The sequence below is a fragment of the Peromyscus californicus genome, unplaced genomic scaffold (assembly GCF_007827085.1).
Source record: "Peromyscus californicus insignis strain IS unplaced genomic scaffold, ASM782708v3 Scaffold_4__1_contigs__length_199733344, whole genome shotgun sequence".
Classification (NCBI taxonomy): Eukaryota; Metazoa; Chordata; class Mammalia; order Rodentia; family Cricetidae; genus Peromyscus; species Peromyscus californicus.
In genome coordinates, this window is record NW_026294562.1 from 75360923 (window position 1) to 75387074 (window position 26152).

At 48.7% G+C, this 26152-nt stretch overlaps 1 protein-coding gene across 2 annotated transcripts; it reads right to left on the reverse strand.

Annotated features, from left to right (window-relative positions):
* Nucleotides 1-4740: 4740 nt before the first annotated feature.
* On the reverse strand, nt 4741-17764 carry Trim72 (tripartite motif containing 72). 2 transcript variants are annotated; one of them, XM_052713272.1, is made up of 7 exons: nt 14600-17764; nt 13798-14194; nt 10129-10224; nt 9488-9718; nt 9006-9028; nt 8152-8270; nt 4741-7319 (listed from the first exon to the last, which is right to left on the reverse strand). In XM_052713272.1, the coding sequence occupies exons 2-7, from the start codon at nt 14185-14187 to the stop codon at nt 6745-6747; spliced, it is 1434 nt and encodes a 477-aa protein (XP_052569232.1). In that variant the 5' UTR covers nt 14188-14194; nt 14600-17764; the 3' UTR covers nt 4741-6744. The 2 variants fall into 2 exon arrangements, with proteins under 2 accessions (XP_052569232.1, XP_052569233.1); XM_052713273.1 differs by having other exon boundaries at nt 13798-14208.
* Between the last annotated feature and the right edge of the window lie 8388 nt (nt 17765-26152).

Consider the following 26152-nt stretch of genomic DNA (forward strand, 5'->3'; position numbering starts at 1 on the left):
GAGGACCTGAGTTTTGTTCCCAAAACCCACGTGGTGACTCATAACTCCAGTCCCAGAGGATGATGATGCCTTCTTCTGACGTCAGTTATAGTGACAGCAGAAAAGCAGTGACTGTAGAAAGCAGGAAAGTAAAAAGAGGTCACTGCCAGGAGAGTGGGGTTGGGGAGCCACAGTGGGGGACAGCAGGGTACAAGTGACCTAACCTGGAAAATGGAAAAGAAGGGCTCTTTAAGGAGGGGAGATAGAGGTAAATAGAAAATGAGATAAGAGGGTAAAATAACAAGGAGTCTGAAAAAAGTATTAAGTATGAAAATGTCATAAGTATGAAAAAAGCAATAGTGTGATTCATATTATTAACTGTATCTTAAAAAAATCTAGCCGGGCGGTGGTGGCGCACGCCTTTAATCCCAGCACTCGGGAGGCAGAGCCAGGTGGATCTCTGTGAGTTCGAGGCCAGCCTGGGCTACCAAGTGAGTTCCAGGAAAGGCGCAAAGCTACACAGAGAAACCCTGTCTCGAAAAACCAAAAAAAAAAAAAAAAAAAATCTATAATATATGTAATTCTGTGGATAAATATACATGTATATTTTAAATAAGATTTTCTCAATTGACTTGACAATGTTCCCTTCAAGAGCCAAAGAATACCTAACAAAAATCCCAATACCAGAAATAAGCCCCCTTTTGAGTTGTTGGTCAGGGGTTGTCCAAGAGTCACAAAACATACAGCCTATTGCTGTTGCCCTTGGTGGCCCCAGAGGTGGAAGGTAAGTCCCTATTGCTGAAGACACCATGCACTTCAGAAAAAGGGCCCAGAGGGCCCTGAGCTAGAACTGATCTGAACACCCCCTCCCTGAGGCCTACCTTTCATGGTACCAGCAGGCACAAGGCAAGCTTCCAAAGGAAGGATGCAGCCAACAGTCCTCCCCAGCTACACTGCCTGTGAACTACACAATGACCAGCATGGCAAGATAACACTAAGGCTGCAGTCCAGTAGTGGCACCATAGCTTGGCGGTAACCAACAGCTCTCTACTTGGACTTAAGACGCACTCAACAAAAGGGAGACTATGCCTGGTACTGGAACCTAGCCAACCATTCAGTGCTAGTGAAGTCATGGATCTTGGAGGAGAACCTGCAACCACAAGTTTACTAAACCACCACGATCCCTAAGGACAATCTAAACATCTGTCCTTGTACTCACAGGTAAGTGTAGTCCTCACGCCTCATCAAGGAAACTTCTCTTCACAACATATGGAGACCACTACAGAAAACCACAACCAAGCAAAATGCAAAATGGTTGTAGACCCCAGTCCCAGTGAACATATCTACAAAACAACTCCCACACCTAAGGTTCAGGGAACACTGAGGAAGAGGAGGCAGAAAGGTTGAAGAGCCAGAGGATCCGTTTACTATGAGATTGTGTCTCTTTTAAATGCCAGAAGCTGGGCTGGAGAGATGGCTCAGCCGTTAAAGGCTAGGCTCACAACCAAAAATATAAATGCCAGAAGCTACAGCCATAGTCTCCCCAACATGGCTGCCCAAACATGAGCTGAACCAGGACAACAGCAATAGATGTGCAGAAGTGAATGGGGAAAGACCATGAGGCCTCAGCTCTACACAAAGAACTACGAAGGAAAACTGAGAGTGAGAGAAACAGTCTTCTCAAAGGAGGAGGAGCGAGCCGACTGGTTATCCAATACCAAATGGTCATTCTTGACAACACAAGTAACTGAGCAGGTAACATATAGGAATAGATACAGCACACACACATACACGCATGTAACAACAATTAATGAAAAAAGAGGTCATGAATTTGAAAGAGAGTCTAGGAAGGGTATATGGAAGGATCTGGGGGGAGAAAAGGGAAGGGAGAAATGATGTAATTATATTATAACCTCAAAAATAAAAGGAGCTAGATATTTTGGCCCCCACCTTTAATCCCAGCACTCAGGAGGCAGAGGCAGGCGGATCTCTGTGAGTTCGAGGTCAGCCTGGTCTACAGAGCGAGATCCAGGACAGGCACCAAAACTACACAGAGAAACCCTGTCTCGAAAAACCAAAAAATAATAAATAAATAACTATAGCTCATCAAGAAAATGAGTAAGGGGCTGGAGAGATGGCTCAGTGGTTAAGAACACTGGCTGCTTTTGCAGAGAATCGAGGTTCAGTTACCAGCACCCACAAGGAGATGACTCACTGTCCATAACTCTATTTCTAGGGGATTCAGGGCCTCCTTCTGGACTCCTGGGCACTAACTGTGCATGGTACACATACATACACACAGGCAAAACACCCATACACATAAAATAAAAGAAATTTTAAAAAAGAAAATGAGTAAATAATATTAATGAGCCATTTTGAGAAGGAGAAATATAGTTAGATGAGATATTTGAAGTGATGGAAATGTCAGTTATTCTGATCTGATCATTATACATCAAAAATATGAATTGAGATATGTGGCAATACATTATGATTTTAAAAATTACATTCTAAGAGACTGGAACCTTTGCTGAACCTCTCAGCCAGAGCTAATAATACACCTTGAAGTCACTCAAGACTGTTATCCTGCCAAGCATTGTGGTTCATGCCTTTAATCCCAGCACTTGGAAAACAGAGAAAGGCAGATCTCTGTGAGTTCAAGGCCACTCTGGTCTAAAAAAGCAAGTTCCAGAACAGCCAGGGTTGTTACACAGAGAAACCCTGTCTAGAAAAAAAAAAATTTGATATTTGACAGTTGAAGATTTGGGAAACCTCATTCACATGATGCTGTTTGGGTTCTATCCTAAACACCAAAAAGAAAAAAATAAACCCAAAGTTAAGGACAAAATGTGATTTATCAAAGTCCTGTTGTGTGGCCTTTTCTTGAGAAAATATAGACACTTTCTCCTCGACAACAGTTCAAAGAAATGATGAATGAATGAGTGTAACCAGGGTGAGAGGTGACTCACAGAAGTGTGAGCAACCTGCACACAACTACTGAAGAAAAGGTCTCTTACTCCCCAGCCACCATTAATGTCTGTATATCCTTGGAGGGTGAGTCCTTCCTTCTAGCAACCCGTGAACTGTCTCTGAAAGCCTGGGCAAGGCCTCCTGAGCCCCTCCCCGACTCCATGATGGAGAAAGTTAATAAGCCCAATCTTACACGGGTCTCCTTCCAGGAAACACGGTTCAAAAGGGCAATGGCTTAGTCATGCCCAGAGAACAGTGTTTCACAACAGCTCCGCAGCATATAGAGGGCTGCCCATACAGCCTTCAGGATTTCCTAGTGACAGGGCAGGGTCAGCGCTGCACTTTCCAGGGTCCTTACTCACGCCATTTGTCCTCCTGCCACCACAACAGACTCCCCAACCTCAAAGGAAGTGAGCTCCTGTGACCGCCCCAGACTTTAGTGGGCCTCCTCCACGGTGGAAGTACCATTCAGGCCGTAAAACTCAGCATGTAGATAATACCACTTGATAAAATGAAAACAAAGTCCATAGCTCTGGGAAAGTCTCTAACTGCACTAACCTAGATTTCAGATTCTATGGTTTTGCTTTTGGCTAACTGTTCTTACTAACTGAAGTATGTCAACCCAGACCATGACTTTTATGCTTAAAAGTTCACCCTGAAGGTTGGCAGTGGTGGCACATGCCTTTAATCCCAGCACTCGGGAATCAGAGTAAGTGGATCTATGTGAGTTTGAGGCCAGCCTGGTCTACAAAGCGAGTTTCAGGACTGTTTCACAGAGAAACCCTGTCTCGAAAAATTTAAAAAAAGAAAGGAAGGAAGGAAGGAAGGAAGGAAGGAAGGAAGAGAGAGAGAGAGAGAGAGAGAGAGAGAGAGAGAGAGAGAGAGAGAGAGAGAGAGAGAAAGAGAAGAGAAGAGAAAAAAGAAAAGAAAAAGCTCACCTTGAGAAAGACTCAGGGCTACAATGAGATTCCAAACATCCAGTGTAGTTACTAGCCGACTAATAAAGACTTTCTCTTGGCTTAAACCCATGTCTGAGCGGTCTTCTCTGGTGGATAACCCACAACAGCCCATGTGGAGACCGGAAGTCTCTGTGGATCACAGAAGTTAGAGAGCCTAGATGAAGCCTAAGGAGAGCCTGTTGCTCGTCGCCAGGATGTGACGTCTTCAGGAACTGAACACCTTGTGTCCCTTTCTGAAAGGTGGTGTAGAGATGCTAGGAGCAGCTTAGATGTCCAGACAAGAAAAGAAAAGAGCGTGTCCTTTAGAGAGGTAAGAATACATGAGACACCCTAGAACAAGTGAGTACCGAGCTAGCAGGATTGAGGTGGGGAGACGCGTCTCCGCCCAAGACAGCTGTCTGCCTTGGCCAACAGGCCAGTCAGTGTGGGGCTGCAGGAGATACAACACGGGGCAGGGGTGGGGACAGTGCACAAGAAGTGTCACAGCAAGTCAGGCCTGAGAGATTGTTCCGTGGTTCAGAGCACACATTGACCTTGTAGAGGATCTGAGTTCAGTTCCCAGTGCCCCCCACGTCAAGCAGCTCAAAACACCTGTAATTTTATCTCCGGGGGATCCAAAGCCTCTGGCCACGCACATGCACACACCCCCACATAGACACACGTGCATGCATATAGTTAAAAATAATAAAGGTAAGTCTTGGGTGGGAGAGTCAGGCAGAGAATGTATGTCTGGATCAGCTTTGATAAACCCGATGCCTCTCTTCTGTGTGTTAATCAGTATCCTAGTTAGGTTTCTATTTCTATGATAAACACCATGACCAAAAGCATCTTGGGGAGGAAAAGCTTTATTTGACTTACACATTCTGATCACAGCCCATCATGATGGGAAGTCACGGTAGGAACCCAAGGCAGAGACCTGAAGGAAGGAGCTGAGGCAGAGGCCGTGGAGGAACACTGCTTACTGGCTTCTTCTCCACAGCTTGCTACCTTCCTTTCTTATTCCACTCAGTACCACCTGCCCGGAGGTGGCACCACCTTCAGGGGGCTGAGCCCTCCCACATCAGTTAGGAAATCCAGAGATGCCTACAGTCTTGCCTACAGACCAATATGATGGAGACATTTTCTCAGTTGAGGGTCTCTCTTCCCAAATGACCCTAGCTTACGTCAAGTTGAGAGAAAAATAAAATAAGAAACTAACCAGCACAGCTGGATTTAGTGTGATCAGGAGGAAGAGCTCGCCTGGCTCAAGGTTTCTGACACCTCAGCCCACGGTGACTTAGGCTCCCGTGCTTGGGAAGAGCGACATGGCAGAAGGCACATGTGGCAGACAGGGTTCTTTACTTCAGGGTGGACAGGGAGCGGAGCTTCCTAGGGACCAGGCATAACTTTCAAAGACATGCCACTAGTGATCTTCCTCAGCCAGGCCCTTCTTCCTCATCTTCTTCTTGAAGTTTCCAATACTACCCAAAATAATGCCCCCAGCTGGGTCCAAGTATTCAACACACACATTCAAACATAAAACGTGAGAGCACATGGCCCTTAACTTAAAGAAATGCTAATTGTACCAGGAAACGTGTTTAGACTCAATGCCTCTGTCCACACTTAGAGCTGACTAGTCAAGGTGTGCTCTCAGTGTGATCCCAGGTGACCTGCAGCTACAGGACTGCTCAGAAACTTGTTAGAAGCAACCATCTTCGCTGGGCATGGTGACATACACCTGAAACCCCAACACGCCAGAGGCTGAGGAAGAGAATCAAGAATCTGAAGCCAACCTGGCCCACATAGTGAATTCTAGGCTAGCCTGGGCTACACAGCAAGACCTTGTCTCCAAAGAGAGACAGAAACAGAAATAGCGATATAGAGGCAATCCTTTTTGTTTTAAACATGTGTGAGTGTTTTGCCTGCACATATGTCTGTGTACCACAAGTGCCCACAGAGGCCAGAAGAGGCCATCAGGTTCATTGCAACTGGAGTGTTGTGAGCCACAGTGTCGGTGCTGGGAACCGAACCTCAAGATGTTCTGCAGCAGCAGCAAGTGTTCTTAACCTCTGAGCCATCTCTCCAGCTTCAAGAAGCCTTCTTTGACCTCCCCCAGATCTACTACCTCAGAAACAGCAACGTTTTATCAAGTCACTGGTCTGTGCACATTGGTTTGTCTGTGACAGAGTCCTGCTGACTTTCAACTTCCCATTCTCCTGCCTCAGCCCACCCCACCCCCTCAGTGCTGGGATTACAGTCATGCACCAGCAGTCTGTCAGGATTGTTGGGGGCTTTGAAAAGGCAGTTAGAAGCCAAGTGGTGATGGCACACGCCTTTAATCCCAGCACTGGGGAGGCTGAGGCAGGCGGATCTCAGTGAGTTCAAGGCCAGCCTGGTCTGCAAAGCGGATTTCAGAACAGCCAGGACTGTTTCACAGAGAAATCCTGTCTCGAAAAACCAAAAGGAAAAGAAAAGGCAGTTAGATGTAAGCACTAACTGAAAACCTGTCGTCGGGTAAGGGGAATCTGCAGCCTTGAGGAGGAAGGGGCCTTCGGGAGTGGGTTGTGGGGCTGAAGGGACCGTTGTTCCACAGACTTCCCAAGATCCTCCATCAAACCCCACCCTCTCCCCAGCCTCCCTAAACCTCAGCTGGCACTCTTGGCCCAAACTCACTGATCTGTCTCACCGCGCTTCTTCACAGACCCTACCCCTCGATCCCTCACCCTCGGGTCCCCTGTGCGTCCCAACCTGTGTACTTCTCTGACCCCTATGAGACAAACACCCCCTCCCTGACCACCCCTCCGCCTAGCCTTCAGTCCCAGAAACCCGCCCCACCCACTCCAGGCCTGCAAAGGTGACCTCAGGCCTGCTCGCTGTCAGGCCCCACCAGCAGCAGCGGCTGCGAGTTCTTGCCCTTGTCGTGCCAGCACACGTCAAAGAAGGGGTACACGGGCCCGGGCAGGCGCTCGTGGAAGGAAAAGAGGGGTGCCAGCGCGTCGGCGTCGCTCGCATCATAGAACGCCAGGACGCCGTCGGCGAAGCTTAGGTAGAGGCCGATGCGCACCGGGCGCCTCTCGGGCACGCGCAGCGCCCGCGGCTCCTTGGCCTCCACGTGCGCCTCCAGGATCTTGCCATCGCGCAGGCCGAGCAGCCACAGGCCCTGCGAGGGCACCGCGTGCAGCCGGCCACGGCGGGGAGCGTCGGCCGCCATCACGCCCAGGGCCCAGCGCGGCTTGTCGCCCACCTCCACCTCCCAGTAGTGCTCGCCCTGGGCCAGCAGCTGCTGAGCCACCAGCGCCACCGCCTTGTCGAACTGGCGCGCCTCTTCTCCCGCCGGCGGGGCCTTCTGCTCCGAGCACTCCACGCGGCGACCCGAAGGGGACACGACCAGGCTCGGGTGCGCGGAGCTAGGGTCAAACGTCAGCTCCTCCAGCGCTGCCAAACAGACCATGGTCAGGCTGGCTGGGGAGCCTTGCTGCTCCCAACCGACCAAGGGACCTTAGAAAGCCTCTCGCCCACCCCCGCATCCTCTCGGGTTTGCTCAACTGCACGGTGAGGCACGTGGTAGGCAGGGCAGGGGAATACCAAATGAGTGGTGTTTTCTGAAGCCCACAGAAACGCCCAAGGTCCAGAACAGGAGCCAGGAAGCCCCCCGTTCTGTGTGTCTTGATGTAGTCTCTGGGTCTTAAAAGTTTACTCTTGAATAAACCAAAGTTTCTTTCGTTCCTACCCCACCTAGACCAGAGGCAGTAAAGGCTGAACAGCTCTGTGTGTGTGTGTGTGTGTGTGTGTGTGTGTGTGTGTGTGTGTGTGTGTGTGTGTGTGTGTGCGCGCGCGCGCGTGCCCTGTGGGCACCCAGAAATGTTAGCTCCTAGGAGAGGAGGCTGAGCTCTTGGCTCCCAGCTACAGGTTCCCAGAGGCAGTGTCAGATGCCCCAGGTTTCCAGGAACTCTGCAAAACCTCAGCCCACAGCCACCAGGAACCATCATCTCCATGGTCAGAGAAGGACAATAACTGGCCAAGGATGACACAGCCAGTGGCCCAGACCCAGCCATAGCAGCACTCCTGGGGTCAGCTGGGTACTCTCCATGGCATTTACCCACTGTAAACTCCAGGCCCTCGCAGCTGGGAGGGTGCAAGGAAGAATCCAAACAGCAAAGAGCACCTTCCATGGCTTTCTGGGGTGGGGCTGGGAGGCTGCTCTCTGTGTCTTGGGCCTCCCTCCGACCCCACAGTTATACAAACCCAGAGCCACCCCTCTCAGTACCTGGCATCAGGGCCCGGAACATCTTCCTCCACACCTGGAATTTGAAGTCATCTGAGATGACAGGCAGCTGGATATCCAGCCTTGCAGGTGGTGGTGACTCTGACAGGATCTTCTGCAGCCTGGGTACAGAGGGGTAGAGAGGTGATGCTGGGGGCTGGGGCCCGGAGGCAGGAGGAATTCCTCCAGGGACAAGAGGACCTGGGTACAGAGGGGTAGAGAGGTGATGCTGGGGGTGGGGGCAGGAAGAATTCCTCCAGGGACAAGAGGACACAGGTTGTTGGAGAGGGCCTTTCAGGATCCCCCCACATCACACCCCTGCCTTAAACTCTTCCACTGAAATTTCTGTTTGGGAATATGGAAGAACTCTGGAAATGGATAAAGATGGCAACTGTACAGCATGAATGTATATGATCCAATTGAATATAAAATGTCCTCTCTAAAATGCTTAAGCAGGGCATGGCGGTCCATGCCAGTAGTCCTAGCATCTGAGAGGCTAAGATCATTAGTTCCAGGCCTGCCTACATTGTGAGTGTAAGGCCAGCCTGCACTGCAGGGCTACTTCTCCAACTCCTGTCCATTCCTCCAGGATCCAACTCTAACGTCTCCTTTGGCTCCCCCTTTCCCTCCCAGCAGTCTTGAGGTGATACCTGTGACCTGTCCACATCTGTGGCACCATGGCACCAGTACATGAGGTCCCCGGGGGTAAGGACCGAGGCTGTCTCATTTCTGTGTTCAACACAAAGTCCACAGAAATGGTTGTGAGCTGAGTGAGGTGACGGGCACATGGTAAGCAGAGGGTTTCCCTGGAAGACTAGCACAAGGAAGGTCAGCAAAAGAAAGAGACAGGTTCTCACCTGCTGGTCACCAGGCAGTATTTCTGGAGAAAGAGAAAATGAGAATGGAGATAAAGCAGCAAGGAAGGACTCTGGGGAGTTCTAATGCTGTAGCAGACAACCAAGGACATGCGGTCAGAAAGATCAGAAAAGCCAAAGCCCAGGACTCAAAGCCACTCTTGGACGATAACTTTTATGTGAACAGAAAAAGGTGCCCTTCCTTATCCCAGAGACATATATCCACCTGTTAGAAGACTGTCCTAATAGACACACAAGCCTACACCGTTTGACGTGAATGGTGCCACTCAGACACTTATGCACTATCCAGTCTGAACGACAGTTCAGAGACCCAACTCTGATACGAAGTCCCAGCTTATCCCTTCAGGGTCTTCAGGGCTATGGGCTTCAGGGTCCCCCCATGACAATTGGATGAGGTCTCGGGAACCTGAGCCATGGCCAGGAGGTCGGGGGCGGGGGGGATAGGGGAGTCCTTCAGTGCTCACCATAAGGAACTCTGTCTGTGGCTTGTCAGCCACCTCCTCCAACACCTTCTCCATCTGCCGCAGCTGCTCCAGGTAAGAATTCAGGCTCGACAGCTCCCGCCGCAGGGCAACCCCAGCCTCACCCCGAACCCTTTCTGCTTCACGGTCCAAAGAACTTTCTAGGGCAGTCAGGAACACCCGCATCTTCCCCAGCTGCTCCCCGACAGCTCCCCGGAAATGACGCACTGTCTCCTGAGATAGGGGTGAGAAGATTCTTGCCTAGGGATCCTCAGCCTGAACCTCCAGTCCCAGGGCTCTGACACTGTGGGAGCCCATTTTCAGGTTTCTAGTGGCTTTACCCAGCAGGTCTGCATAGAGAGGATGGTTAGACCACAGGCCTGAGTGTGTCTGTACTTGGCGGGGCTGGGAGGAGGTCTTTTGCTCCACCCCTTGGCATTTCTTTAAATACCCTAGGGCAGAGACAGTCAGGGCCCATTGGAATAGGTTCCAGGCCCTCTCGAGGCTATCCTGTATTTTCTATGTTTATCTCCACACCCTAAATCCTTTTATCTAATATTTCCTGCTACTCTCATTCAAGAAAACTCTGGGGAACTGTGGGGTTGGTGGGTAGGCGCCCCGCATGCCACCCTCAGCCCCCTCACCTCCACCTCCACCAACTGATGCTCCAGCACGGCCACACTTTTCTCCTTCCGCATGCATGCCTCCTGCAGCTGCAGTTTCTGTTGCGGAAGCTGCGTCTAGGGGACAGGATAAAAGAGATGCTGGAATGCCACCCTGAAACAACAGTCCCCTTATCTTGCCATCTGTACTTTTCCCCCTCAATGCCAGCTCCTTCTCCAGCCCTCTGCTCAGTCCCCACTCCACGTGCATGCCTGGCCGTACTTCACCCTAGTGCCTTTGCCTGCAGTGGTCTATTTTCTTAACTCTCCGCTGGCCTCACTTTCCCCAACCTCACCCCCAAGCAGTTAACCCCAGAAAGGTCCTTGCAAGGATCACAAGCACAATATCATCACCAGACTGGAAAGTGTAGCACGTGGCACACAATAGGCTTCCAGAAGTGAGTGAAGGATGTATGAAAAAAGAAATAAAGCTGGGCATGATAGTGCACGTCTGTGACCCCAGCACTCAGGAGGCTGAGGCGGGAGGATCACAAGTTTGAAGTCAGCCTAAGTTATATAATAACGCCCTGTCTCAGAGGGGAAGTAAAGAAGGGAGAGAAGGGGCTGGAGAGGTGGCTCAGAGGTTAAGAGCCCTGGCTGCTCTTCCAGAGGACCCGGGTTCAATCCCAGCACCCAGATGGCAGCTCACAACTGTCTGTGACTCCAGTTCCAGGGGATCTGACACCTTCACACCAGTGCACATAAAATAAAGTTAAATAAATTATTTTAAAAAAAAAAAGAAGGAAGAGAAGAGGAAGGAAATGAGGGGGAGGAGGAAGAAGGGGAGGAGGGGGAGGAGGAAGAAGGGGAGGAGGGGGAGGAGGAAGAAGGGGAGGAGGGGGAGGAGGAAGAAGGGGAGGAGGGGGAGGAGGAAGAAGGGGAGGAGGGGGAGGAGGAAGAAGGGGAGGAGGGGGAGGAGGAAGAAGGGGAGGAGGGGGAGGAGGAAGAAGGGGAGGAGGGGGAGGAGGAAGAAGGGGAGGAGGGGAGGAGGAAGAAGGGGAGGAGGGGGAGGAGCAAGAAGGGGAGGAGGGGGAGGAGCAAGAAGGGGAGGAGGGGGAGGAGCAAGAAGGGGAGGAGGGGGAGGAGGAAGAAGGGGAGGAGGGAGAGGAGGAAGAAGGGGAGGAGGGGGAGGAGGAAGAAGGGGAGGAGGGAGAGGAAAAGAGGGAGAAGGGGAGGAGGGGGAGGAGGAAGAAGGGGAGGAGGGAGAGGAAAAGAGAAAGAAGGGGAGGAGGGGGAGGAGGAAGAAGGGGAGGAGGAAGAGGGGAGAGGCGGGGGGGGGGGGGAAGAAGGTGGAAGAGGAGGAAGAGGGAGGAAGAGTGCAATCTTCCCTTCCTGGGTTTTGCCCCTTACTTAAAAATCCAGTCTCAGGCCGGGCGGTGGTGCACACGCCTTTAATCCCAGCACTCGGGAGGCAGAGCCAGGTGGATCTCTGTGAGTTCGAGGCCAGCCTGGGCTACCACGTGAGTCCCAGGAAAGGCGCAAAGCTACACAGAGAAACCCTGTCTCGAAAAACCAAAAAAAAAAAAAAAAAAAAAAAAAATCCAGTCTCAGGCAGCCTGGTGCCCTGGCCAGCCTCTTCACACACCTATGGATTCTGAGAACAGAAAATGTATGTGCATACCTGCTATGAATCAACTAACCCCCACCCCCGTGGCCTGGTTAGGGGTCCCTGAAATGCAAGTATAGAGGAGCTTCTAAAGACTCTTGCCACAGTCACCTCTGCCTGCCTACAACCCCTGCTCCCATCAGTCTCCTCCTATGCAGAATGGGAACAGTCCCACCCCCACTTCAACCGAGTGACACCTCCCCTGGGGAAACTGAAGACAGGGGGTGGTGTTTGTTGAGGAATACTCCCCAGGGGAAGCCACAGAGCTGAACCAAGGACTCCTGGCTGGCTGCCAGATCAGTCTCCATCTCGGATGTCCTCTCTTGAGGCCAGCCTGATTGCTCTAGGTCCTGCAGTCAGTACTCAGAGGTTGCAGGGCTGAGCCATGGCAAAGGAGCACCATCCAGAAAGTGCCGGAGAGTCTCACAGCTGACTGGCTCAAGAAGCTCAAGCTTGAAGCTAGTGCAGCTCTCAGGGCTTTCCACACATCCTGGGAGGTGAGGGGAACCTGGGCCGCTGGATGCCACCAACCTCACAGCAGGCCGGTTGCCTTCTACTTCAAGGACTACAGCGCCAACTATAGCAACCATGCTGCAGGACATGGGTATGCGGGAGCAGGCAGCACAGAGTCAAAAAGCACCATGAGCCTCCAGTGCGGAGGAACTTGGTCACCCACTCTGAGTCTGGTAAGTGGCTTCCTGACCCAAACCCTCTAACTTGTCAAAACTCCAGTCATCAAGTCCCAGAGCGGTCCTGTTCCCTTCCTCCTTCGGGTTCTTTTCTAGGATTTCCTTCTTCAGACCTTTAAGGCTTAGGGCGAGGCGATTGCGGGTCACTGAGACTGGAGCTCCACGTCTGCCCTTTCAAAGTTCCCAGAAGCCTGATACACGTCTACTTCACAGGTTCTAGTCTCTCTTTACAGATAAAAATGAGCAAGGTTAGAGTTCCGGGGTCAGCAAAGAGGAAACTGGGCCGGGTGGGCTCCGAGCAATAGACTCCTGCCCTTCGCTAGACTACCACAGCCAGGTCTGAGCTGGACTGAGCAAGGCAGGAGCAGGAAGGAGGGCTGGGAGGCGAGGCCCTGGGAAGTCTGGGAATCACTAGCAAAGGACAGTGAAGACCAGACGCTCAGAAAAGCTGTGCCTCTGAGGCAGCTGAAGACAATAGCAGCGTCTTCCCCGGCTGAAGGAGGACCGCCCCAGACCCTACCTCCTCCCCCACCTCTGCACCTGTTCGCTTTTCCACAGGCTAACAAATGCTTAATAACAGAGCTTTCTGGGCCAACTGGGCGCATATCTGCCAGTATCTGAATGCATGTAATTTGTGATATGCATGACTTGTAGCAGCACGTATACCTGGCATGTATGTTCGACTACTATCAGATATTTTTCCTGGTGGAACTTCGGGAGCACAAGACTGTATAAGGGCTGTATTCTAGCTCCAACTGGAATAACAGCCTGGACTGGAGTCTCGGTGCTGCCTACCCACCGCGAGCCTTGCCCATCCTACATCCCTCTTGAACTTCAGGCTCATACAAGGTTAGCAGCTTCAGGGATGAGTGGACCTCTATCATGCACGGTACACAGATGGACAGCCGGATTCTGGGACGCCTGGCCTCGCCTTTAACTTCCTGTCAGCTAGTCTTACCGTATACTCCACCCCACAAACATGCCAATCTAGCAGGTCCAGCCAGTTCACCTTAGAGCGTGTGGGCGGCAGGTGGCAACCCAGTTTCAGTCTGCCAGGAGGCACAGCACGGTTTGGTCAGATCCCTCTCGGGCATTTCTAGGCTGGCTGGAAGACTTCCGCCAGGTAAGCGCTCTTCTGCACGCTGCTCCCAGGGGGTTCCTGCGGGCTTTGCTCTACTAGAAGGCTCCTGCGGACTTTTGGCCACCTAGGCCCGCAACCCTCCATAGCAACCCGGACTCCTACCCTCTGAAGTTCATAATGCAAATCAACGCAGCGTTTTTCCCGTGGTCAACCCCCCCTACACACACACTCTATTCAGCCGTCCCACCCGGACAGACCCCTGCTGGGTCCCGCACCTTGAGGCATGCGTGGGCCTCAGCAGCAGGCAGAAGACGGTGGCCACGGTGTGAACCGAGCGAGGCACACACACCGCACACAAGTGTGCGGTCCTGCTCGCAGTAGATACTCAGTGGATCCAGATGTTCCTCGCAGTGGCCTTGGGGCACTTGGGCCAGACTCTCCACGAGACGCGCCAACTGCAGGTTAGTGCTGAGCGCCTGCGGCCGCGTGGGTGCCTGACAGCAAGGACAGGGCACTGTGCCATCGGCGGCAGGGTCGCCTGCCACGCGGCCCAGGCAGGCACGGCAGAAACTGTGGCCACACTCAGCGGTCACTGGCGCATCGAACAGCGTCAGGCACAGTGGGCAGGACAATTCCTGGTGCAGAAGGCCTGGAGCAGCCGACATGGTGAGCCTGGGAAGAGGAGTCTGTCAGAGAGACCCAAAGACGGAATTCCAGCTCGGTCCCACACTGGGTCTGTGGCCCCGCAGCCTTTAACTACCTCATAGCCCATACCGGAAGAGATTTTGGTTATGGCCAACGGGTAAAGGAGATTTAGTGTCGTCCCAAAGTGAGTATATATTGCCTTTCGCGGCCCAGATAAAAACAAATGTGACCCAATTGGGCCTTTGTCAACCCTGGTTTCTAAACACACCCGGTTCCACTCTCACCCACTCCTTGCTCCTGATTTAGCCCAGGCTTCAGCCTCCGACCTAGGTCTGGGCCCCAACTTCTCTGGAATGATCCAGAATCCCCTCCGCATCTGTCCTCCCACGGACCTCTCCCAGCCCTGCCTTCCCCCATATCTCCAGGACTCACAGATCTGAAGGGAGAACTCAAGCCAAAAGAGATTCCCGGGAGCACCAGCCAGGGACAGGCCTAACAGTAGGCTGATCAGAGCTGTGTCCAGAGACCAGCAGGCAGCAGGCAGCAGGCTCAGTGAAAGGACGGGACTCAGGGCCAGATGGCAGTGGGTGGATTCAACAGTTGACAAGCACATGCCGAACAGAGGGCAGACCCTCCCAGATAGTTCAGTGGCCCAAGAACTATATTTAGTCGCCCTGCCCTCTCCCTCCCACCACTTCTGGAAACTGTTCTAAAAGTGAAGCATGAGTAGTCAACAGGCAGACATCCCGTGTCCAGGCCACCTGTCCTGACCCGTCCACGTCCTCCCCTCAGGCCAGGGTAGAGCTTAGAATCGGTGGGGAAACAGAACCTTCTACACACACAGGTTACCAAGGGCTGCCCCTCTACACACAGAGAGGACAGCTGCCCAGGGCTGCCCCTCTACACACACAGAAGAGGGCTGCCTAGGGCTGCCCAGGGCTGCCGGTTCTTCCTGTTCTCACCCCTACACTCTCTGGCTTCCTTCCTCCTTGTCTGCAGTTAGTTAACCCATTCATTTCCCAAGCTGACCGTTATCAAGCCACACTGACAGTACCACCACCACCCCGCCCCCGTGGGAAGGCAGGACCTCCCCAAGCCCTGAAAGGTTTTCTTCTTCCATGGCTAAGGTGTGAGGGTATTTTCTCCCTATTTCTAGCAAGGGCCCTGGAACAAATGTACCCCTCCCCTGAATACTTGGAGAATGAATGCTAGGTAATTAATTGAAAGAACTGAACCCACAGTCTGCAGCTCAGAGCTGGAGCTTGCCCTGGGAGCACCCAGGCTTTCTTACAGGCTTATCTTTCAGGATGTCAGTATAAATTTCAATCCAACTAATAATCATGGTCTTCCTTATGGCCTGTCATCTCTGTCCTATCTGGCGCCATTCATTGCTCTGGCCTGTGTGTCTCGCCCCTTTCCCCTTGTTCTTGCCACCCTCTGCCTAGAATGTTCTTTCAGGCCAGATAGCGCACGGCTCTTGTCCTTCTCTCCTCAATGTCAACCTTTCAGTGATGCCTTTTCAAGCTCCTGGGTTTTTAATTCCTGAGTGTCATTGTGCTGCCCTATAGTAACAAGACAGCTATACAATATTCCCACACTGTCTTTAAATTTAAAGTACCAGGGGCTAGAGAGATGGATCGGAGGTTAAGAGCACTGACTGTTCTTCCAGAAGTCCTGAGTTCAATTCCCAGCAACCACATGGTGGCTCACAACTATCTGTAATGAGATCTGGCGCCCTCTTCTGGCCTGCAGGGATACATGCAGGCAGAACACTGTATACGTAATAATGAATCTTTAAATAAATAAATTTAAAGTACCGGGCTAGGGAGATGGCTCAATGGTTAAGAATCACTGTCTTCTCCTCCAGAGAACCTGGATTCTATTCCCAGTAACTACATGGTAGTGTTGTGCCTGTGTTGCAAATACCCCAGAGACCACCAAGGAGCCAGTTTCCAATGCAAGCACACAAAGGTCTTTTTATTTTCAGGTTCAAACCCGGACCACCACCTTATGTTCTGATGCGGCAGATGGAGGGAAATGTGACATCGGCCAGGGGCTTAGGGGTAGGAGAGTTTTTAAAGGAAAAAAGACACAAGCTGAGAATTACATGCCTGGGCATTTTGAGATTGGATAGAAGGGATATGGAGCAAGGTGATTTTTTTGAAACTATTGGTCTAGACTTTTAGCACAAAACCACATTTGGGTTAGACTTTTGGCGTGGAACCACAGCCTGCTGACAGAATTATCTGGATATCTTCAAGGGCCAAAAACCACAGACAGAATGTCTGCAGGAACATCTGAATCTTGTTAAACTTTTCTGCCCTATTTCTTAATCAGTTGCTTTTAGGATATCTGTTTGAGTCGTCATGCTACATTCCTGGAACTGAGTACAGACCCTAGTCACCAGGTGGTCTAAGATGGGGACCGTCCCTAAGATGGAGTCTATAAAGTCAAATCTAGGCCTTCATATTGCCTTCACAATAGCTCACCACCATCCATTGTTAGGGTCCACAGATTACCCCACAAAAGACCACCACTCACGTATGCAAAAGCAAGAGCATTTATTTCTCAAGAGATGAATTCCTGCATGTGGGAGTCAGCCACACAACAAAATGGTGGTGACCCCCAGAGAAGCTCACAGGCTCCTTTTCTAGATAGCTAGGAGGAAATTAGGTCATCCTAAACATGATTGGCAGCAACAGCCACACTAACATGTTTCTGTTTGGCTGGGGCTGTAAGTGCTGTATCAAGCCTGGTGTACAATATCTCCCTCACCTGCTTTACCAAAAACCGAAACTGCAACAGAAACTGAAACTCAGGCCTGGTAGAGGCTGGGACCAAGAGAAGTCCACCATGGTACTACCATGCCTCTCACTGTAACTCCAGTTCCTGTCATCCTCTTCTGATCTCTGTGGCACCAGGCACACAAGTGGTACATAAACATACAGGCAGGCAAAACACCCATACACATAAAAAATAAATTTTAAATCATTTTTTTAAAAAATAATTAAAGCAAGAAGCTGGAGATGGGGGCTGGAGAGATGGCTCAGAGGTTAAGAGCATTGGCTGTTCTTCCTGAGGACCTGAGTTCAATTCCCAGCAACCACATGGTGGCTCACAACCATCTATAATGAGATCTGGTGCCCTCTTCTGGCATGCAGGCAAACATGCAGGCAGAACACTGTACACACAATAATAATATTAATAATAATATAATATTATTAATAATAATTATTATTAAAAAATAAATCTTTTTAAAAAAGAGGATGGTGTGGGGTGACTCATGACTGAGAGAGAAGCTGAGACAAGAGGATCAAGATATTGTGGAATACTAGTTTAAGATGTGTTACATTCGTTTATGCTGTGGAACATTTGTTCAATGATGCAATAATGTGTTGCATTCTTTTATGTTGCATTTGTTTAACTCTGTGAAGCTGTGCTACTTTACCTATCTAAAACACCTAATTGATCTAATAAAGAGCTGAACAGCCAATAGCTAAGCAGGAGATGGATAGGTGGGGCTGCCAGGCAGAGAGAACAAATAGAGGGAGAAATCTAGGTCAAGAGAAGTGTGAGGACTGAGAAAAGGAGAAGGAGAGGAGGACACCAGGGGCCAGTCACCCAGCCACCCAGCCACCCAGCCACCCAGCTACCCAGCCACCCAGCTACCCAGCCACCCAGCCACCCAGCCACCCAGCCACCCAGCCACCCAGCCACCCAGCCACCCAGTCACCCAGCCACCCAGCCACCCAGCCAGCCCTGGAGTGAGAAGGAAAGAAAGACTTATAGAATAAAGAAAGGTAAAAAGACCAGAGGCAAAACATAGTTAAATAGAAACAGGATAATTTAAGTTAGAAAAGCTGGCTAGAAACAAGCCAAGCTAAGGCCAGGCATTCATAAGTAAGACTAAGTCTCTGTGTATTTATTTGGGAGCTGGGTGGTGGGCCCCTAAAGAGTTAAAATAAATAAATAAATAAATTATGGCGTCCCACATTGGGCACCAAATGTTGTTTTGCATTCAACACAGTGGCTGCACCTTGAGCATGCTGTCCCAACCGGCAATTGCAGCTCCACAGCGACTCTATCACAACTGCTAAGGGAAACTTTATCTAGATCTCTGTCCTTCTATGGAACTCAGGATTCAAACGTTGAGGTGAAATCCTGCTGGCTCAGAGAGCCTGAATAGCAAATAGCTAACCTTCTTTCCTTGTTCACGTCTCCTGAAAAAAGGGCATCCTTCTGCTCAGGCCCCCACTAAAGAACCCTGGCTACACTTAGTTCCTTCCTACCACTTCCTGTCAGCTAGTTGCTGGCTCAGCCTCATGACCCCAGGTTAATTTTATTTAATCAAACAAATGTAACACATCTTTGCATCATTAACAAAGGTAGCAGAAACAAATGTAACACACCTTTGCACATTTAAAATAGTATTCCACAACATCAAGATATATTAAAGATTATATATATTGAATACATATGTATTATATAAAAGAGAGCCAAGCAGCTGTGGCACATGCCTTTAATCCCAGCACTCAGGAGGCAGAGGCCAGGGTTACACAGGGAAACTCTGTCTCAAAAAAACAAAAAAAAAAAATTATAGCAAAAAAGCCAGCTCTGGCGATCATCTGTAATCCCGCACTCAGGAAGGAAAGGCAGAAAGACTACAAGCTCCAGGACATCAGGACTACAGCAGAAGCCTGTGTATAAACAAGCACATGAAGTAAAGCGAGATTATTTGAGGTTTTTTATTTTGTTTTTAATTTTCAGTTTAGGTTTATTTTTGTTGTTGTTGTGTTTTGTTTAGCTGTTCGAGACAATGTGTCATGCAGCCCAAGCTGGCCTCCAACTCCCTATATACCAGATCTTCCTGATTCTCCTGCCTCCACTACCTAAGTGCTAGGATCTCATGTATGCACTGCCATGCCCAGACTTAAAGCAAGTATGTTCCCCTTACGGATACACAGAAAACCTCCCATTCACAAGACAAGCAATGGCCCTCTGCTGGAGAGATGGCTCAGAGGTTAAGAGCACTTGTTGCTCTCACAGTGGAGCCAAGTTTGGTTCCCAGCAATACAATGATGGCTCCCAACCACCCATAACTTCAATTTCAGGGGATCCAACACACTTGCTGACCTCTGAAGGCAGGCACACACATGGGACACACATGTATGCAGAAAAGACATCCATATACATAAACTAAATAAATCTAAAAACGTGTGTCCTCAATTCCAGCATGACACACACAACAAGAACAACAGTCTTGCCCAAAAAGGCCACAGCATGGGGCTAGAGAGAGGGCTCAACAACTAGAGCATCTGCTCTTCAAGAGGGCCCAAACTCAATTCCTAGCCCCCGCATCCAGTGGCTCCAGGGCAAGCTGATGCTCTCTTCTAGCTTCAATGGATATCTGTATGCATATGCACAAACACAGAGACAGAGAAATAAAAAAATAAAAGCTTTTGATAAAGTAAGGCAGTACACCCAACACGCTCCCTATCTGCCGTATAAACTGCCCCGTTTGTACACAAAGAACTTTGTCATTTAGAACATATTAGGGCCGGGCGGTGGTGGCGCACGCCTTTAATCCCAGCACTCGGGAGGCAGAGCCAGGCGGATCTCTGTGAGTTCGAGGCCAGCCTGGTCTCCAAAGCGAGTTCCAGGAAAGGCGCAAAGCTACACAGAGAAACCCTGTCTCGAAAAACCAAAAAAAAAAAAGAACATATTAGGAACTACAGGCATCATGAACATTTCCAAAGTGAGGGTCTCCAATGTGCATGTGCTTCCCAAGCTCCAGGCACAGCTGCTGCATTACTGTGTGAGTTATGTCGTCCACGGCAAGCTATTCAGGAATCGATCTTGTGAAGCCCCATGACCCTACCACAGCCTATGTAAAGAACACCTTTAATCCCAGCACTCAGGAGGCAGAGCCAGGCGGATCTCTGTGAGTTCGAAGCCAGCCTGGGCTACAGAGCGAGTTCCAGGAAAGGCGCAAAGCTACACAGAGAAACCCTGTCTTGAAAAAAACAAAAAAAACAGAAAAAAAAAAAAAACTAATTGGCAGGAGAGGACCCAAATAGAGTGGAAACTATAAAAATATTCAAGCCAAGGAAGAAATCTCATTCATATTTTTATATATGTGTCCACATATAATCAATTGTGTGATAAATGAAGGAACCTAGTTTCCCACAAGTCATGTATTTTCAATTTATCAGAAGTATCTGATATATATAATTAATTTTAAACTTTTTTAGATTTAGATTCTATGTATGAGTGTTTTGCCTGCATGTAGGTAAGTGTTCCTTGTGCATGTCTGGCACCCACAGAGGTCAGAAGCCATCAGATCCCCTGGAACAAAAGTTACAGATGGCAGCTAAGGCTAGCTTGGAACGTTTGATTCTTCTGTCTCCACATTGCACGGACTGGGATTACGACCATGACCGATGTCTGTTTTGAGACTGACTTTGAACTCATCATCCTGCCTCAGTCCCCTGCCATAGTCCCCCGCTATGACTACAGACGAGCCAGAGCTGACAGTTGACATCTCCTCAAACCTCCCTTCTCTGATTCCTTTTTCTACATAACAGTTATCACCATTTAAGATGTAATACATTTGACTCGTTGGTTTTTTATCTTCTGCTAGAATATAAATTTTGTTCCATATTTGTCTCTGGCTTGGAATAAAGTGTATGGCACACTATCATGATCAACTACTATTCCAAAACTGAAATAAGACAGAAACTAACTCTTCCTCATTTGGCCTCTCAGATTCAACCAGTTTTGCTCAGAGTTGAGTTAGCTTTGCTCATCCCTCGCTCAACAGCTATCTCACTCAGTCAAGAGTTTCTATTTTAAATTCTCAGTTTCCTCTTTGAAGGCTCTGCCTTCTCCTGCCGTGGCCTTTGAATGCTGGTATTTCAGGCATGCTGTAATCCTATCCGTGTTTGAAGCTAGCGTTCTTTACCAGGGAACTGAAAAGTCCAGGAAAGGTTCATTTCTCCTGTTCTCATTATCTCTAAGCCTTCAACTACCTTGCTGATATTTTGGACTGATCAAATTTGGCCTGACGTTTGTAACAGGAAGGGTGTGGGGCAAATGTATATTTGGAGCTGGTCATCAAAGCCACAAGCAGTTTCATTTAGGTTCAAAAACTAACATCCCAGCCAGGCAGTGGTAGCACACGCCTTTAACCCCAGCACTCGGGAGGCAGAGGCCAGCCTGGGCTACAGAGTGAGTTCCAGGAAAGGCACAAAGCTACACAGAGAAACCCTGTCTCGAAAAAACAAACAACAACAAAAAAAAAACTAACATCACCAATTCTTATCTCATCTAGAATTTCCATCACTGTCAATTTGAGGCTAAAGATTCTAGATTTGGGGGCTGGAGAGATGGCTCAGAGGTTAAGAGCACTGACTGTTCTTCCAGAGGTCCTGAGTTCAATTCCCAGCAACCACATGGTGGCTCACAACCATCTGTAATGAGATCTGGTGTCCTCTTCTGTGTACATAATAAATAAATAAATCTTTAAAAAAAAAAAAAAAAAGATTCTAGATTTGATTCATCCATAGAAGTGTATATCCAGGGCCAGAAGGTGACAGAGATGGACTAGGTCTGTCTTTGACCAAAGAAAGAGACATTGATTATCTTAAGCAGATTACAGAACAAGACAGAGCAAGAAGCCATGTCTAAGGGAGGAGGAGGGAACCAGTGTTGCTGCTTCTGAAACTAAACTTTTACAAAGTCCCTGGGCTCAGAGACAAGGTCTCAGTTTGTACCATGGGAAAGTCTCCCAACAGCTACTCTGGTCTAGAAAGTGAGATATCATCTGGGAGTGGTGGCACACACCTTTTGGGGGGTTTTTGTTGTTGTTGTTAGTTGGTTGGGGTTTTTTTCAAGACAGGGTTTCTTTTTTTTTTTCTTTCTTTTTTCTTTTTTTGGTTTTGGTTTTTGAGATTGGGTTTCTTTGTGTACTCTGTAGTCTTAGCTGTCCTGGAACTTGCTCTGTAGACCAGGCTGGCCTCAAACTCAGAGAGATCCACCTAGTATCAAAGTTGTATACCATCAGAGGCAGGCAGATCTCTGAATTTGAAGTCAGCTTAATCTATAATGAGTTCCAGGATATCCAGAGCTATCTATATAGGGAGACACTATCACAAACAAACAAACAAAATGAATTCAGGATGCTATTTCAGAAACAAACAAACAAAAAATGCATGAACGGTGAGCATTTCTTATGGCTGAATACGTCAAAGAGAAGCAGAGGCCCTCAGCAGGCTGCTACCGATGCACACCCGTCCTAACGCTGACATCACTAACTCACACTGACTGCCCTGGGAAAATCACCTGTGTCAATGGGCTTCAGCATCTTCAGCCACAACAGCAGGATACGGCCAAGGTCCTGGGCATATCATGAGGATTAAAGAGACCAAATAAACAGGGACAGCATCCAAGACCTTAGGAAGGGCTACATGCCATTATTAAATTCAAATCCTGACTCCACCATTGCGTATGTCCTTGCACAAGTCAGGTAACCTGGTTTTCTCATCAATTTAAAGTGAGGATTACATGTTACAATAAATATTATTAGGGGGGATGGAGATTTAGCTCAGTGGTAGAGCGCTTGCCTAGCAAGCGCAAGGCCCTGGGTTCGATCCTCACCTCCAATAAATAAGTAAATAAATAAATAAATATTATTAGGTTATTATGAAGAATTAACAAAGTAGTTCTTTGGTCTTGGAGACAGGCTCTCATATTTGTTGGTTTTCAGAGACAGATCTACAAAGATCCAGGCTGGCCTCTATATGTAGTCCTAGCAGGCCTCAAACTCAATAATTTCTATCTGCCCACTGATGATTACAGGTGTGAGCCACCACACCCGGCAAGCATACAGAAAATGTTCAACAAATGTTAGATATTGATTTTGATCGTGTTGTAGAATAGAATATTTGTTTAACTATAAAAAGATGTGTTGCATTTGTTTGTGTCTAACTATGTAAAGGTGTGTTGCATTTGTTTATGCTGCCTTTGTTTAACTATGTAAAGATGTGTTGCTGTTTCACCTTGCCTGCATAAGGCACCTGGTTGGTCTAATAAAAAGCTGAATGGCCAATAGCTAGGCAGAGGTAAGGCAGGTGGGCAAAGAGAAAAGGGGAGCTGGCCAGCCAACTGGGGCCCAGATAGTTGGGGACCAGACAGCCAGACACAGAGGAAGCAGGAAAGCGGGATGGACAGTACATAGATGAGGTAAATGAGCCTCTGGGCAACACATAGATTAATAGAAATGGGTTAATTTAAGTTAAAAAAAACTAGCTAGAAACAAGCCTAAGCTAAGGCTGAGCATTCATAATAATAAGTCTCTATGTCAGGATTTGGGGGCTGTCAGTCTAAGAAAACCTCCTACAATTACAGTTATTACCACTAATTTTTCCAGTGAACCCTCCCTGCAACCTTGTGAGATCAGTAACATCCCCAGCACACAGATTGGAAAACTAAGGCTCAGAGGCTCTATGTACCAGCTCTGTTCCAAGTACTTCAAAATTCTTAATTTATTTACGTCTTTCCTATAACTGCACTGTCCCTGCCTGTGTCTCAGGGAACCAAGGAGGCACAGAGAAGGTTGAGTAACTTGCCTAGTATTCTGGAAATATTGGAAATATGTGTTCTTTCCAAGCATGGTGGTGTATTCCTTTAATCCCAGCACTTTGGGAGGCAAAGGCAAGATGATTTATGTGAGACCAGCCTGGTCTACATAGCAATATCCAGGCCAGTTGGGGCTACATAGACCTTGTCTCAAAAAAGAGAGAGAAAGAGAGAGGAAAGGAAAGGAAAGGAAAAAGGAAAGGAAAGCCAGGCATGGTGGCACAGGTCTTTAATCCCAGCATGTTGGAGGCAGGTGGATCTCTGTTAGTTCGAGGCCAGCCTGGTCTACAGAGCTAGTTCCAGGACAACTGGGGCTACACAGAGAAACCCAGTCTCAAAAAACCAAAAAAATAAAAATAGAGTCTTTCTGACCCCAGAAGTAACAATATGGTTCCAACAACCAGTTATTTTAGGGGTTAGGGGATCATACACCAGGAGGCATCTCACCTCACCCACCACTCTGGCTCTGGTCCATGGGGGCAAGGGAAAGCCTAAGCTGACTAGAGGTCCTCTGGTCAAAGCTCAGCTCTCTGAGTACCTACCTCATCTAGAAAGATGTGAGGAGCACTTCCAATGAGAAGGGGGCATTTGACTTCCCAAGAACTCTAAAACCTACATATTTCCTTCTGGGTACAAGCTGCCTGGCAGTCTCCAGGAACCAGCAGGCCTTGTCTCTACCTCCCTGGGAGACAATGGTCAAGACACTGCCTTTCTCAGAGCACTGACTGGAAGGATCCAGACCGAGAGGGAAAGTGACGTCCTGATTCAGAGACAGAGGGCCTGGGAGTTAAACCGGTCTGGGACTGACACCCCACCCCTCTAAGTTAATTTCACCATTTAATTACTTCACTGCAACACTCACCTTCCTACTGGCACTTCCAGAGGCTCTTTGCAGGTATTTACTTTCTTTATACATAGTCACTCCAAGAAATAGGCCAACTTATAGAGCAGGAAAGTGGGACCTGGAGATGTTGGGTGGAATCTGGGGGCCACAGGTGACACATGGATAGGGTTCCCATCTGTGTTTCAACATTGACTAGCAGTGTTGTTCCCAGGGTGACTTCTGAAATTGTTTCCCACTATATGTTGGGGAAAAAATGCGTGATTCCTTTTGAGGTTACTGGGGAAATTAAAGGAGACTGTGTGTGCTAAGTGCTTACCACATGCCTAGAAAAATAGTGAGATTCAAAAATGGAAGCTAATAATAAAAGTCATCCAAAGAGGCTGCAACTTCAGTAGAATCTTAATACATCTTTTTCAAATAAAATAGGCTCTCCCAAAATTGTTCCAGTTCAGAATCTGCAGAGTGCTAAATAGCACCCATCCACTAAGGCATCACTTGTCCCTATTGGGGTTCAGCTTAAAACTGCCATCAGGGTGACACTTCCAGTTCTGTGACAGCAAGGGTGGCATTTCCCCAGTCTGTGTCTCTTGCTTCACTGTGGCATCTTATCGAAGTGCTAACACTTCCTGAGACCTGCGACAGGTGAACGACCCAGCCAGGCATCTCTATGTCTGAGTTGTAAGTAACTGCTCAGATGTCATCTGGCCCAACTTGATCCCCTCTCAGTCACCAGGAGGAAAGTCAGTGTGCGGCTCCCATTGTTCCTCAGAAGCATCACACACACAATTACTCCTTCCTGGCATTCTCTGCAGCCCCCAAGTTTCAGTTAAAAGCAAATGCCACCCCATCCAAACAAAGGCTCAATATGGGTAGCCAGAAGACATAAGGGACAGTGTATGGTACACAGCTGGAATCCCAGCACTTGAGGTCAGGGCAGAAGGATCAGGAGTTCAAGGTCATCTTCAACTACAAAGCAAATTTGAGGACCTATCTTATGAAACCAAAATAAATAAATAATGTGATTTACCAAACAAGCCTGAAACTTTAGTTCAATCTCTGGAATCTGGGGTGGAAGGCAAGCACTAACTCCCAAACACTGTTCTCTGACATCTATATACACCAAAGCACACTACCAAAATGCTGTTCACTAACAGCTATACACACCAAATCACACTCCCAAACGCTGTTCTCTGACATCTATATACACCAAATCACACTCCCAAACGCTGTTCTCTGACATCTATACACACCAAATCACACTCCCAAACGCTGTTCTCTGACATCTATACACACCAAATCACACTCCCAAACGCTGTTCTCTGACATCTATACACACCAAATCACACTCCCAAACGCTGTTCTCTGACATCTATACACACCAAATCACACTCCCAAACGCTGTTCTCTGACATCTATACACACCAAATCACACTCCCAAACGCTGTTCTCTGACATCTATACACACCAAATCACACTCCCAAACGCTGTTCTCTGACATCTATACA

Excerpts from the sequence above, each read along its gene's own strand:
- Trim72 (XM_052713272.1), bottom strand. The coding sequence starts at position 14,187 with ATGTCGGCTGCTCCAGGCCTTCTGCACCAGGAATTGTCCTGCCCACTG. Across the intron at positions 8,271-9,005 it reads TACTGCCTGGTGACCAGCAG|GCTGCAGAAGATCCTGTCAG; the intron begins GTGAGAACCTGT and ends CTCTGTACCCAG. Across the intron at positions 7,320-8,151 it reads GTTCCGGGCCCTGATGCCAG|CGCTGGAGGAGCTGACGTTT; the intron begins GTACTGAGAGGG and ends TCTGTTTGGCAG.